At 46.0% G+C, this 16,143-nt stretch overlaps 1 protein-coding gene across 3 annotated transcripts in view; it reads right to left on the reverse strand.

Annotated features, from left to right (window-relative positions):
• ak9 (adenylate kinase 9) overlaps positions 1–16,143 on the reverse strand; it is a 37,899-nt gene that overhangs the window by 3,762 nt on the left and 17,994 nt on the right. For all 3 annotated transcript variants that reach the window (XM_063223062.1, XM_063223063.1, XM_063223064.1), the window contains exons 23-35: positions 15,875–16,090; positions 14,255–14,380; positions 13,414–13,532; positions 12,701–12,920; positions 11,728–11,784; positions 9,934–10,161; positions 9,023–9,241; positions 7,989–8,202; positions 7,297–7,498; positions 6,742–6,888; positions 2,224–2,441; positions 1,217–1,413; positions 59–228 (exon numbers count right to left, since the gene is read on the reverse strand). In XM_063223062.1, the coding sequence (XP_063079132.1) occupies positions 59–228; positions 1,217–1,413; positions 2,224–2,441; positions 6,742–6,888; positions 7,297–7,498; positions 7,989–8,202; positions 9,023–9,241; positions 9,934–10,161; positions 11,728–11,784; positions 12,701–12,920; positions 13,414–13,532; positions 14,255–14,380; positions 15,875–16,090 (2,333 nt within the window). The remainder of the gene's footprint in view (positions 1–58; positions 229–1,216; positions 1,414–2,223; positions 2,442–6,741; positions 6,889–7,296; positions 7,499–7,988; positions 8,203–9,022; positions 9,242–9,933; positions 10,162–11,727; positions 11,785–12,700; positions 12,921–13,413; positions 13,533–14,254; positions 14,381–15,874; positions 16,091–16,143) is intronic.

The raw sequence follows: 16,143 nt of genomic DNA on the forward strand, positions 1-16,143 counted from the left end.
CACCCCACCCCCCACCATCCATGGACTTCCCTGGCTGCTGGTGGTGGTGTAGCGGTACCTCAGGTGGCCGTCTCCGTAGGTGACGGGGCAGAAACCCTTGAGCTCCACCTGTTGGGGGAAGCGGCTCTTGACCTGTGCTGCGCTCAGCTTGCGGGGCAGCAGGTGGGCAGGGGGCAGCGAGTACGGGCATCCTGGGATCACAAAGCGCTCAGGAGTCTCCAGGAATTTCTGTGTAGAAAAATGGCCATGAGGGGCAATCCTTCCTTTATTAAACAGAGAGCACCGTCTTTGGCCAACATATATACAAGACATTTCTCTCGATTCTCTTCCAAGGTGAGCCAGGAGGAGATGAGACAACTAAGTGAACACATATTTTTATTCAGAATGTCAAATTGACCATAAGTATTGTATCAATAAATACTAGTTCCACTATATCGGCAATAGTTGATTATTTATTTTAAAAGTTAAGGGGGTAGATATCAAATTCAGAAGGGGAGAAAACCTCTCCCCATCCCTCCCTATCAATTGCACTTTGCACAGACAGTATGGCTACACTCTGCGATGGGCACCCTGGATTTAGAAGCTTTTCAATCCAGTAGCCAGGGCCAGATTAACGCACAGGCTAGATGTGGTTGCAGCCTATGGGCCCCAAACCAAGCAGGGGCCCCCTGATTGGTCAAACCGGGGGAAACAATTTTGCTGAATTGCAGATGCAGTAATGAAGAACAAGTATCTCTTTTTAATACTCCTCTCTATAGTTGACTTAATTTATAACTTGGATTTATGACACAGTTTATGTGATTTTGTCATGATACAGGCCTATCGCAACCTGTAGCCTAGGGGCCCCGGGCCAACTTGTGCCACTCTTTTGGGGCTTAATACAGTTAAAATCGTTGGCCAGGGTTTATAAAGGTGGTAAAGTGTCTTATTTTTCATGACTTTCACTAGCTTAGCGACATATTCCCTCTTTTAACTTATCTTAAAGCAAGACAACGCTTAACATGAAAAATAAGACACTTTACCACCTTTATAAACCCCAGCCAACAATTTTAACTGTATTAAGCCCCAAAATAGTGGCATACCCCTTTAAACCGACCCAGCATGTCACGTGAATGACATGAATAATGAGGGATTGGTAATACCAGGCTAACAAACCAGTGCTTCATCACCTGTTTTTGCCTGTCCACCTCAGTTGTCCCCAGTGTAGTGCTCTCACCTGCAGGCCCTCCTGCGTGGCCATCTTGTAGTAGTGTCCACGGTACTCTGCCACTAGCAGCTGGGAGCTGTCCTGCGAGCAGTCCACCAGGTGGTGCTGTTCGGCCAGGCTGACGGGGCAGTACAGGCCGAACTCGCCCAGCCGAGCCTGAAGCTCCTCCGGGGTGACGCACAGCTGCCCGATGCTGGCCGCCTGGCCTGGAGGACAAGGGACGCCAAGGGGGACAAGGGAGTCATTCAGATGACGGCAGATGGGGGTGATGCAAGAGCAAACAATTGCTCTGTGTGAATCTGCGCGTGAGTGTGTGTGTCTCTGTCTATGTGTATGTGAGAGAGACTGTTTAAGCAACTGTGTGTGTTATGTGCATGTGATGCTCTGTGGTACGTCAGCTGTGTGTGTTACCTTTAAATATGTTCTCGGTCATGGGACTGTGTTGGTCAGATGACTTTGTATGAGTATTTGTGTGAATAACTGAGGTCATCTTGTGCAGTCTACCACTGAGGGCTCAAACTCACAGCCTACCAGTCACAGTTCAAGTTCAGCATGGAAGTCACAGGTACGGCCACTGAGCGAAAAACTCTAGGATAGTGGTTCCCAACCTTTTTTGAACAAACACCCTCTTGAAAGTCTGCCAATGACCCCTTGACCTTATCATAAGCCTGGCAATGCCTCCCTTAGTATTAAAAAATTAAACAGACTAATGCCCCCCAACTAAGCACTGCCTCCTCTCAGCTGTTTCTTTCACAACGCCCCCTAGGGCTCCATAACGGCCCCAGGGGGGGGGCTGTAGTGCCCCTGTTGAAAAGAACTACTCCAGGATGATAGTTCAGCGCTAGGTAGGTACTGGGCTCCTCCTCTGTATTTGGGCTCTTCCTCTCCCTGAGCCCAGGACAACTTGCCCGCTTGTCCCCTCCTCTGTCGGCTTTCTTGGATGTGAGTGTAGGTGTGTAAATGTGTGCGTGTGTGCAAGTGTGTATGGAGAGGGGTGCTACATTACACAGCGTTACCTTGGCGTGTGCGCTCCATGTAGCTGTGGACGTTGGCACTGCAGAGGCGGGTGTGCTCCAGCACGTGGCTCCACACCCACCACTTGCTGCGCAGGCCGTCCACGGGCAGCCAGTTGCGGCGCTGCTCCTGGTAGTGCTGCCGCAGCGGCCCCACCTCCTGGCGGAAACAGGCACTGCGCACCGACAGGATGGACGGGCTGTCGTGATCAGGGTAGGACCTGGCGGCAGGGAGGGAGACAGAGGCAGATGTGGAGAGAGAGAGAGAGAGAGAGAGAGAGAGAGAGAGAGAGAGAGAGAGAAAGATTACACAAATTACACAACATACTCCACTAAACCAAATTTTCTTATACTTGAAAAATAACTATTATCAATATTGGCAATTGAAAACCAAAACACAAAGCAAGATGCAATGCTATCTGTCCCTAAACAGAGAGTATGCACTTGCAAACTATCTAACTCAAATCAAAGACCCTATCTTGAGAAAAATATTGACGAAATACAGACTCAGTGAACACCGCCTGGCCATTGAAACCGGCCGACATAAAAAAGACTGGCTTCCCAGAGAAGAACGTTTTTGCAGACAATGCACTGACAATATTGTTGAAACCGAGCTTCACTTCCTAACCGAATGCAACAAATTTAAAAATATCCGTGAAATCTTCTTCCAAAAATTTGAGCAGAAACACTCAAATTTCACTTCCCTCCCAACCCAGAACAAACTCCCATTTATCATGGGTGAACAAGAACTGAGTTGTTTCTTGTCAGCCCAATACATTTTCACATGCCACCAGCAGAGGGACAATGAGTGATACTGTATATTATATTATAATATACTGTATATTATATGTATTCTTTAAATACCTTATGCTTATGTGCTCGAATATTCACTGAAACACACTCAAAGACTGTGGATGGACATACGCGTGCACCCAAGCATGCACACGGAAACACACACAAACACACACAAACAAACTGAGAGACGCGTGCACACACACACACACACACTCTATATGCGCGCACACACACACACACACACACACACACACACACACACACACACACACACACACACACACACACACACACACACACACACACACACACACACACACACACACACAAATGGTATAATTTTATTATGTCTTACTGTTCCTATTATTGTTGTCTTATATATGTTATGTACCATGCTTTGGCAATACAAAGTTTCTTTTGTCATGCCAATAAAGCACTTTTGAATTTGAATTTGAAAGACATAGAAATAGAAATAGAAATAGAAATAGAAAATGAGAGAGAGAGAGTACACTCTGTTATGCAAACTCCCATCCTTGACTTGCACTTGTGGACTCACGCTTCACTTGTGGACGCCCCACCTCCATCAAAAGGAAAGGAAAAGAAGGACAGAGAGAGAGAGAGAGAGAGAGAGAGAGAGAGAGAGAGAGAGAGAGAGAGAGCTATAGAGAGAGCGAACATAAACACAGTCAGACAGGAGGAGGAGAGGAGGAAGGGGGAGAGGGGGAAGAATGAAAGTCAGAGTGGAGAGGTACAAAAAGGACAGAGGGAGGGGGAGGAGCATTGCCGGAAGACAGGGCATCAGTGAGAGAGAGAAAAGAGGGGGGGTGGGGGGTGTGAACATTGGAATAAAAAAGAAAATGGGGCAAAGAGTAAAAAGAACACGCTGAGTGAAGACAGAGTGGACAGAGCACTTTGTTCTCTATCTAAAAAGGAACGCCTGGATCCCTGCACACACCTCTGTTGGTAATAAACAAGTCCGACAGGCGGACAACAGATGCGTCCGTCTATGCCCGTTCTGAACCTTTTTTGCCCAAACGCCCCCTTGGCCTCCTCATAACCTGTCAAGGCAATTTATCAATAAGCCTACCATGTACTGTATAAGCCTGGATTTGAAAAAGTACCATAGGATTTCAACAGTGTTGGGCAATTTACTGAAAAACTGTAATGCATTGCTGATTACATGTTACTGTCTTTTCAAAATAATCCCTTGCACTACATTTAGCAATGTGGGGACCTAAGGCGAATTTAGCTTAGGGGGGCCATCGGTCCATCCCATATCACATTTTTTTTAACATAAAATCTCTATTTTTGTTAGGCTATTTTTTTTTTTTAAATCCCCTTTTTTTTTTTTTTTTTTTTTTTAATTACAAACATAAACAACAGGCAAACATTACAACCCTTTCTGGACAGATTTCAATGAATAGGCTATTTGCAATTTTGCATAGGCCTACATTAAATAAACTAAAATGTGAAATTCTCTTTTCACAATATGAGAGCAGTGATGTCCCCCCCTCACTGAAGTGTTATTTCATGTGTGTGCATGATGCTGTCACCTATTTGAAGTGACGTTGATGTTGGATTTCATGGAATACTTTTAAATGCCGCTTTGGGAAGAAAACAGAGTAGGCGACAGATGAACTGTCTTTCTGTCAAAACAGTGGTTTGCAGGCGTTTGCGTTTTCACGTGGATATTGTCTTCGTGGACCGTAACAGACAAACCGTAAGTTCCATAAACTAATCAATGAGACATTGGCTACGTGTACATGATGTTTTTAAGTCCGATTTAATAAATGCGATTTAAATAGATCGGATTAAGAGTTATTTTGCGATGTGTATACATGGCACTTTCACTTAAATGCGATTAAACGTCTGGGGAAAATAAAGCATTGCGATTGGACTGAGGACGCACGTGCTGAGCGAGCCAAATAAGGCACGGGGGCGTGGTTCAATGCCACCGAGATGCAGGTCATCTTCCCCACGAAAATCGCTGCCTCAGGCGGACTGAAATCACAACATTTCCCCCTTTCTCCCTGGATCATTTACAATGCTACATTAGCTACCCTGTTAGCATAGAAAAACGAGTGGTCAAATGGTAATGTGGAGTAACTTTGTTGTGCTTCATTACTTCGTGGGGCACTTTTACATCAATATATGGAAGCCACAACATTTATAGTCGCTTAGGGACTTTAAATTAAGCAAAACTTTCATGTGAAAATCAACAGGAAGTGCCGCCATGTTTTTCTCACTGGCAAAGAGCACGGTTGGTTTGCACGCATGAGCTCCAGGCCAAAACTGAGCGACTGCCACCTTGTGGACACAAGAGGGAATCACAGGAGGGAATCACAATTCAGAAACGCATCACGGGAGGGAAACACATCACGGGAGGGCGGACGGACGGACGGACGGAGGGACGGACGGACGGACGGACGGACACCAAAGCCTCTTATAGAGATGCGTGGGACGCATCTAAAAAGGATCTGCTTAAGCCTGACATGAATAAAGTTCCCATTTCATTTCACCCGAGAAGCCATTCTGCATTTTATTACGAATCATGCTACTAATGCATTTCTTAATTTATTTAGTGAGCAGTCGAATGATTTATGCAAATGTATTAGAAAGTGACTTATATAAACCTTTTAAAGTGGCTTTTTTCCCCTACTGGATTGTACTGTCTTTACTCATACAGTAGAAGATACCTACTGCACAAAAGAAATGAGAGGAAAGGCAGAGATGGAAAAAGAAATAGTGACACAAATGGAACGGAAGTCTTAACAGTCATGTTCCAAATGGCTTGTTTTTATTTCCCTGACCAAATAGGGGAATTGAACAGATAAAAATCAGGTAATTTGGAATATTACATGCCTATCACTGGGTTGGAGATGGGGTCAGATGCGAGGGATAATGAGGAGACAGTTGGTATGGTATGCAGCCATGCCCTTTAGGAAACTAGGAGGACAATGGGGAAGTCACGTCCATGTAGGAGACCACAGCTGATCCCGCTTTGTTGCATTTGTGATGTGTGGAGGGTGGTGTACCATATTGAAAGTCTTTGATTTGAACATGTAAAACTAGGTCATGTGGAATATTTTGCACTGCATGGTACCATCTGAATCCAAGCTGCCCATGACTAGGTTGTCCATCAGATCCCATTTCGTTGCACTGGTGATGCATGCTACACTTTATCTTGGTTTAGCATATTGCTAATGTGCTAATGTTTTTTGCCTTTTCATTATTATTCTGTATGTACTACTTGTGACAGGACAGTGAGATAGTATAGACAGGAAGTGAGTGGGGAGAGAGATGGGGAAGGATCGGCAAAGGACAAGGGCCGGAATCGAACGTGGGGTGGTCCGTGTAGAAGGTAGCACTCACCTTCTACACTGACGACCCGGGTTAGATTCCGGGCCCATATTCCGTTTGGGCCCATATTGCTAACAGAGAGAGTAGAGAGAGAGAGGTTCCATTGGCCCATTGTTTCCTGGTCCTATTATGGCCCCCCTCAGGCAGACCTAGGCAGACCTAAGGACTGTTCTATTCATTGTAGGAGCATTATGACACGCCCCTTTAGGCAGACCGGAACCTGGTCGCGTTAGGTGCCCATAGAAACCTATTATGTTGGCATATCTCTATAGAATATCTCTGTTGCTAATGTTTGATGGGAGGTCTTCAAATGTCTGCCGTTGCCAGAGAAAGTAGAGAGACTTAAAGAGTCTTTGCTGCTCTGACCTGCTAGACTTGAGCTTGTCCACCAGGCCCCTCCTGATGACCTCCACGGTGTCCAGCTCCATCTCCACCACCACCATGGGGATGATGCCGCGCTCCTCCATCAGATCAGCCTGCTGCTTAGACAGGGGGAAGCCATCCAGCACGTACCTGAAAACACACGCGCAGCGCAAACACACACCAGCGCACACACACGTGTAAACGCACACACTTATGCACACACATGAACTATTATGCCAATATTCCTTGTCATGTAGAGATGGCTGATCAGCCAGAGAGAGTTGAAAAATCATAATCATCATCATCTATATAAATCTATAATAATATACTATCTAATATTATATACATAATTTTATTTGTTTGTATTTTTTTTTTTTTCTAATCATCATCATCATGATCTGTAGCTTAACCGCTCATTCTGCTGGCCAGGTGTAGGACCATCTCCATCAAATTGTATATATAAAGCATACAACTATATAATATAATATCAATATAATATAAAATATACATATTTAGAGTACGCTTTTTATTTTACTCATGATATGTTTTTTAGCGTACCCGCGCGTGCTGGAGGCCAGGTCCATGAGCACCACCTCCAGGCACTGTATGGCCAGCTGGTCGGGCACGCTGTGGCCCTGGTGGAGGTGCTGGAGCATCTGCGTGGCCAGCTCCCCGTGGGGCTGATGGCTCAGCACCCTCCGGATCACCAGGCCCAGGGACAGACTCATCATGCCGAACTGGCTCACAAACTTGTTGGCCACTGCAACAGAGACATGGGGGGGTTGAGGTGGGGTGCAGGGTATGGTGGGGGTAAAGAGGGACATCCATGTTAATGTGCTGCCAAATCTGCTACATGTCTTTACTTTACTTTGAATGCATTCTAGAGAGAGTTCAAGTTCAAGTTCAATCCAGCACGTAAACGCTTGCTGGAGACAAAGACATTGGGTGCAAGTCAAACTGGTTCCTCCTATCCTTTTCTTTGGCTTGTGGCCTCTTGTCTTGGGGTCCTAACAGATCTGAGGAGAAAAGGGTTTCCCCTCTGTCAGCCCTAGGCAGAGCAACTTTTGGGTTCCTTTTTCCCCATTCAACATCCCAATTGCAAATGAGAAATTTCCGTTTGAATAGTGCTTTTGTGAGATATTGAAGAACATTTCAGTCATCAGTGGTCTAGGCTACAAGCAACAGGAAAGTGGTTTGTAGTAGCAAGTTTGACTTGCGCCCATTGTAAGTTTGACTGGCTGCCTGCTCACGTGTGGTCTTGCCCGACTTGGGTGGCCCGACGATAGCCATCCTGATAGGCACGGAGTACTGGGGCACGTGCTGGCGGAGGTACTTGAGGGGGTTGCTGAGGAAGGCCCCGCGCGTGACCTTGGAGCTGAAGAAATAGATGAACTGGCCGAGTATCAGCGGGTAGGAGGGGTTGGACGGACCCTGCACGGGCTGGATCAGATCGCCTTCGGAAATCTAGAGGTGGGCATACAGTACATGCACACGTTAAACACACAAGAGATCACAAACACATACACACACACACACATACACACACAGACACACACAGACACACACACACACACACACACACACACACACACACACACACACACACACACACACACACACACACACACACACACACACACACACACACACACACACACACACAGACACACACAGACACACACACACACACCCTACGTTTACACCGCTACTAGTTACTTGCTCAGTGAGTGAAGTCAATGGGAATATCTATGTGTTCAAGGGAGACGAGGAGGCGAGGAGAGTACAAGTGATGTGATGTGGGCGGATTCCAAGATGAAAATGTTTGAACTCTGAGCGAGGCGAGTAAGCGAGTAACCAATTGGAATGCAGAGTTTGGATAATTGGATTGGATAGTTGGGTACTTCTAGCTTTTGCCTTGGCATTGAAACCTGCGGGAACGTTTAGGGAACGTTCCATGAGCGAGTAGCTAGTAGGCGAGTGAGCGAGAAGCGAGTAACGTGTGAATGTAGCTTTACCTCTACCTACACCTCCATCTGTGGCTGAGGTGTCCTTAAGCAAGGCACCTAACACCACATTGCTCCAGGGTCTGTAACCAATACCCTGTAAAATAACTGTAATTCACTTTAGATAAAAGCGTCATCTAAGTGTAGTGTGATAATCATAATAATAATCACTAATGTACAAACCCCCATGGTGACATCACTACTATGTGACATTACTAATGTAAGCACCCCAGTGGTGGTGACACCTCATACTGTGTGACATCATTACGGTGTGTGCTTACCAACACGGGGTCCCAGCGTCCGAAGGCGCTGCTGAAGCGGTAGGAGTTGTGGATGAGCTTGAGGGCCAGGGTGGAGCTGACGGGCTGGGCACGCAGGAACAGGGCCTCCCGGTTCTCCAGCAGGGGCCGGACCCTCTGCAGCAGCCGGTAACGAACGATGCGTTCATTCGCGCCCGCCGCCATCACTATACGCGGCACCAGCCTGTCAGCCAGCTGGTCCTGAAACATACATGTACATAGCACCAGATAATGGATGAAGTAGAAGTAGAAGAACTCTTATGGGTGTACTTACAACCCTGGTAGTATGACATTATATAGTTGAAAGCACATAATACCACACTCGAAGCACTCAGAGAGTGCAAACCTCCGCCAAGGCAATGGGACCTATGGAAACCTATGCCTATAATATAACTTACAATAATAATAAAAAAAAACTGGATCCGTATCATGAAACCAAAATTGAATCACTTGTTCCTTTATCATTTCGAACAACTCCAACAATTTCATCTGTTCATAACTTTTTGAGTTATCCTGCTGACAGACAGACAAATAGACAAACAAACCATCGCGACCGAAAACATAACCTCCTTCTATTGGCTGAGGTAACTACTAGTCGTGTAATTAGATCTGTAACAGTACTTATACTTCTACTTTACACATCTCTGCACAGCACACAACACACACACACACACCCGTAATGGTTAGGGAGTTGGACTGTAGATCAGAGGGTTGCAGACTCAATCCCCATCCCTACCAACCCCTCCCTTCCTCCATGGGTGAAGTGCCCTTAAGCAAGGCTCCTAACCCCACAATGTTCCAGGGATTGTAACCACTGACCTGTAGCTAAAGAACTGTAAGGCATAATGTGAGGACGCTGTGTTATGTCGCGTCACTACATGTGCACTACATACCCCCATGGTGGTGAGGACGTTGTCGTCGTTGTCGAAGCGTGTGGAGATCTCGCCCACCAGGCGCTCCTCGGCCACGCTCTCTGCCTCCTCGTCCTCCCCCTCCTCCCCCTCCTCGTCGGGGGGGAACTCCTCCAGCAGCTGGGTGCTCACCTCCAGCTCCCACTCCTCCTCGTGCTCCTCCTCCCCGTCCGATTCCCCCTCCTCGCCCGGACCCCACCTCCTCTCATTCTGTCAGGGGCGGGAGTGGGTTTACAAGGGAGATTGGTTGGTATGTGTTATGAGATTTGGACCTTTTTTTTTTTTTTTTTAAATCACAGGTGTCAAAAGTAAAAGTTACAGTAATGGTGTAAGTACAACAGGGGGTGGGGTACAACAAGGGAGATTGGTGTGTTTTTGGAGATTTGTACTCAGTTTTTATTGTATTATCAGAGGTGTGAAAAGTAAAAGTAGAAGCAAATTCATGGTGTAAGTCAGTGTTTCCCAACCTTTTTTGTCTCGCGTACCCCCTAAACCTCTTAGTTGTGCCATGAGTACCCCCTAATCCATGTTTTATATCGCTTTCTCTGTCCTGATGTGACTGCTCCATACATTGGTTATAATAATAACATCTTTTCAAGTACCCCCTACAGTGTGCTCGCGTACCCCTAGTGGTACACGTACCCCTGGTTGGGAAACACTGGTGTAAGTGGTACATGCTATTACATAGCTGTTTCACCAGTTATTCCACTGTACCTACCGAGGTAGATAGAGGTTACTGGAAAAACCTAAAATCCTAAAAAATAGCCTCAAATTTCCTCCAGCCAACAGTTACTGTAGACCAGTTACTTGGATGTAGTCAGTTACAACGTTACTCTTCTACTTCCAATTTTACTTTTGACACCTCAGATTTTCATTATGTCAAAGTGTCAAGTGTCAAGTATTTGCAAAAGTGGATCCATGGTTGTGTGGAGTGTTTGCAAAGACAAGATAAGAAAAGGTGTGGGGCATCTTATAAGTGGAACAAAGAAAAAAACATGCACATCCATCTCAAAATAGGTGCTGGACAAGCAAAACAAACAATGTCTGATGAAGGGCATGCCACCCGAAGCGTTACATATAAAATAAGAGAAACGGGAGCTTGATGCAGCAGACTTTATTTTTTTCTATATATGTATCTTATAATTGGGACAGCCATGGACTAATGGTTAAAGGTGCACTGTGTAGAATGGTGGCCAGAGTAGATTGCAACTATGCTGCTCATTGAAACTGTGCTGCTGCCTATTGCCAAATTTAATCTTTTCATGAATATTTATTGAATAATAAACTAATATGTACTAGTATGGCCAAATTATAGTAAGATTTGCAGCTAAAAATGTCTAATTCTGGAAATTCAAAATGGCAGACCATGGAGAAGATTTCCATTTTCAAGTATGAAATGTGCAATTTTTCCATTCTTAATGAACACTTAAAATATGATGGAGGTGGTAAAGTATGATGGAAAATGTAACATTTCTGAATGGGCAGCATGAATTCCGGAAATAATCTAACTAAAAATATTATACAGTGCACCTTTAAGGAGATGGGCTTTATAGTAGAGAATCTCAGGTTTGAATCTCACCATCCGACGTTGCACACTGCACCTAACCCAATAAAGCTCCAGGGACTGTAACTAATGCCCTGTAAATAACTTAAAGTAGCTTTGGATAGTGTCAGCTAAGTGTAATGCAATGTGATGCAATAGGGTAAGATAAGATCAGATAGGTAAAGATAAAAACTTCTCTGTTGCACGTGTCAAAGAAAATGGTATTTTCTTACCCTTTTAGCGGTCTGTTCGGCTATGAGTTCAGCTTTCCTTCTGGCAATGTTGTGGGCCTAGATATGGTTAAAAATAAACCAAAACAGACCGATGGACAGAGAAACAGGCAGACATTCAAACCAACATGGCATCATACTACACTGTAGTAACTACAGTGTTAAGATAACACGCCGAGTTGAACCGTCTATTGCGTTTGTGCATCACGACTTAGCATGTTAACTCGTGCTTCGCAACGCCATGTGACAGGCTAAGTGTAGGCATCGTTTAGGTCAGGGCACAATTTCGCTACAATTTTGGCACTTCCCTTGTGTCATTCGCTGTTCATGGCAAAATTAAAGTGGAAGAAATGTTGCTTTACTGACTGGTTTGCTTGAATATACCGTAATATAACCACTCCATGAATTGTCTAGTAACAGAATGCACTTGTATGGTTCATAAACGTATTGACATAGCCAGTGAATTCAATTTTTGTGTTTGGAATATGAAAGGTGGGGTGGTCATGAAAATATTTTTGGGGTCCAAAAGGGGGTCCGGTAACGCTTTATAATAAGGTTCTTCTAATAAGCGTTTATAGTCACTATAGCAAGTAGTAATACCCTTACAATTGCCCAATAACATGCTTATTAACTTTGTTAACATCTTATAAGCTGCTTATTATGTGTTAGTGGTTTATAGTGGTTTTAGTCGTATTATTTAAATCAGTACACATATCCATCCTGATATGCTCACTAACACTAGATATGGAGGCGTCGCGAAAAAAAACTAAATTTTCAAGATGGCTGCAATGTGTACCGATTCCCATGCTTTTCTCAAGTTAAGTTACTCATCAGATGTTAACATTACATAACATGTTAACATTAAGGGTATTACTACCTGCTTACTAGTGACTATAAACGCTTATTAGAAGAACCTTAAACCGGGGGTCCCGGCGGCAAAAATAATTTGGGAACCACAAGATCATGTGACCCTGACCCTGAGAGCGATGTTGAGCTCCTTGATCTCGCGTCTCAGCTCCCTCTTGCGGTTGCGCTTCTCCCGCCAGCGCTCCATCAGCGTGGGCAGGAAGCGCGGCACCACCTCCGCCACGTCCAGGGACATGATGATGGCCGCGTCCGGGAACAGGTGCTGCTCCGCCAGGTAGTGAAGCTCCTCCGCGGTCTGGGGGAAGTTCTCCAGCACAAACCCTGTGGACCTGGGGGTGGGGAGAAGGGCTGATTAGCAACAGTGTAATGTCTCCCTTCTGAGTCAGTCCAATGACACCATGAGGGGTTCTTCATATTTTCATATTTTTTGTTATTAATATGTTTATTCCATCAACAAAAAATAAGGTGCTTCCATCAAACTCAAGAAATATATGATAGTCAAAGAACAAGTCAAGATAAACATTAAACCAGGTTTTAAACCAGCCAAAATCTTTGGGTGGAAGTACGCAGGATGGCGTTGCCAGGCTATACTGTGCTGTGGATGTGCGAAATACATGTGGGTTTGTAGTGAATGCATGTGCATGAATGTGTGTGTGTGTGTGTGTGTGTGTGTGCGCGCGCGTGTGTGTGTGTGTGTGTGTGTGTGTGTGTGTGTGTGTGTGTGTGTGTGTGTGTGTGTGTTTGTGTGTGTGTGTGTGTGTGTGTGTGTGTGTGTGTGTGTGTGTGTGTGTGTGTGTGTGTGTGTGTGTGTGTGTGTGTGACCTGTAGGGCTCCTTTGTCCACCACTGTGTGAGCACGGTGTCCAGGACCTCCCGAGGCAGCGGTGTTCCATCCTGCAGGTACGCCTTGATGGCCTCCTCCTCATCTGTCAGCTCTGGCTCCTACACACACACACACACACACACACACACACACACACACACACACACACACACACACACACACACACACACACACACACACACACGCACGCAGGCACGCACGCAGGCACGCACGCACGCACTCACACACACGCGCACACACATGCATACACACACGCATGCACTCACGCACAGACACACACACACAAGCACACACACACACACACACACACACACGCGCGCGTGCGCGCACATACACACACATGTGCAGGTAAGAGCACACGTACGCATCCACCCACCCCCCCACACACAGACATACCTGCAAAGACATGTATGCACATATGTGGATATCAACGTTAATTAGCATAATCTGATGTGCATTTATGTCAATGTGCAGGCACGTGCGCACACACACACACACACACACACACATACTAAATTGGCCACCTGAGTCCACATACACATCTCTTTTTATTATCACTCACTCAGAAACCTACTACACAAACAGTACCCACATACAGTGCCCTCGGCAAAGCACAGCCCTGGCTTCACATGCTTCACACACACACACGCACTCGCACGCACACACACACACACACACACACACACACAAACACACCCGTGCGCGCACGCACACACAACAGCCGTGCGCGCGCGCACGCACGCACGCACACGCACACACACACACACACACACACACACACACACACACACACACACACACACACACACACACACCTCACCTCTTTTTCGCTCTCCGAGCCAGCGGCATCATTGTGCCCCTTGTCAGTGGCCTCCCCCTTGTCCTCCGCCTCCCCCTCCTCTTCATCCCCCTCTTTATCCACTGACTCCTTGTCCAGATACTCCACCTGTAACATGCACAGCAAAAAAAGTAGTGTTGAATCATTCCAAATCCAAATCCAAATCCAATCATAAATCCAAATAGAATACAACACTGTGGAGAGTCCAAATACTCGAATAAAGAATCAAAATTCTGCAGATGGCCAGCATAATTTCAACTCTGAAAATGAAAATATGCGCTGAAAAACTGCTGTGCCGATGACACCCAGATGTACTGTATCTGTCGTTCCAGTCAGATGACTTCATGGGTTTAGCGCACATATCAGCCTGCCTCACCAACCTGTCAACATGGATGAAGGAACACCACCTACAGTTGACCCCCAACAACACAGGGCAACTACTGGTTCAGGCTATGGTCAGGCTATATTGCAATTCCCCCCTGGCAGGTCTACCCGCTTGTGGAATAAAACCACTGCAGATGGTCCAAAACAAGCCATGCACCCTGCTCACTCCTCCTCAGTGGTGGAACAAACTTCCAGGGTCATCTCTCTCATCCTTCAAGAAGCAAGCAAAGACTCCTCTCCTTCATGCCAATTTACTGCACTAATTCCTACCTGCACTGAGCTGGCCCGGACCCAGGGTAGACTATAAGGAGTTTGGGTGTGTGTTTGTAGCCTGGTCCTGACCATCCCATAATACTACCATTTCATTTCGTATTTAAGGTATGGCATTTGTTTGCTCTGTAGGAAGCAGGAAGGTTGCACTCAGTTATGGTTTGAAATTATTGGACACCTCTCACCCAATCGCTGGCAGTTACACAACAACAACATAGTGCAGACCAATGGCTCTGCCGCAGATGTGTACGTCATTGTCACGAGCGTCCTCCCCCTTTCGCCCCCACGTGGGGGGCGTATTCGATTATTGGCTGTTTTCTGGGGGGGGGGCGTTGCGATCAAAATTCTACTGCTCCAGGCAATCCACAGAGAAGCACGGCCAGACTACAGTAGCGGAGCCAATCCTTTGGCGGAAGTACGTAGGATGGCTCGCGAGGCTAGTGTGTTTGTGTCTACTCTGCTTAACCCTGTGCTAAGGTACTTAAAAAAAAACACCAACCCTTCTTGGCATCTGCACTTATTGTTATCTGTGTTTCATGTGCACTTTATAATATATATATATATATATATATATATATATATATATATATATATATATATATATATATATATATATATATATATAATATAATATATAATTAAGACTGGTATATATATTTCTTTTTTTTTTTTACTGTACTTTGGTATAAACTTCGACTTTTTTCGCACACCTCAGCTGGCAGGTGCGTCGTAGATGGCCCACGGGTCACTCAGCAAACAACTTAAAGAAACTCCCGCACACTGGCCATTTCGCTGTTCTTTCTTTCATAAACGACGTTTCGGTACTAGACCTTCATCATTTCATTCAGAGTTCCACCTGTCTGTGGAGGGTGCACAGCGCTCTCTCTCTCTCTCTCCCCCTCTCTCTCTCTCTCTCTCCCCCTCTCTCTCTCGCTCTCTCTCTCTCACCTGTCTGCGTAGGCTCTCCAGCTCCTCGGGGGGCTCATCCTGGGGCTCCACCTCGTCGGTGCGGCACACGCGCCTCTTGGTCTTGGCGATCAGCAGCTCCTGCAGGCACTCACGGAACTGCACGTGGAAGAGGCCCAGCTGCTGAGCCAGCCAACGGCCCTGACTGGTCTTACCCGAGCCCCGCACGCCCAGCAGCAGCAGACGCAGAGCCGGGGGCTGGGGATGGGAAGAGAGAGAGAGAGAGAGAGAGAGAGAGAGAGAGAGAGAGA

Source organism: Engraulis encrasicolus, chromosome 18 (genome assembly GCF_034702125.1).
Source record: "Engraulis encrasicolus isolate BLACKSEA-1 chromosome 18, IST_EnEncr_1.0, whole genome shotgun sequence".
NCBI classification, from domain to species: Eukaryota; Metazoa; Chordata; class Actinopteri; order Clupeiformes; family Engraulidae; genus Engraulis; species Engraulis encrasicolus.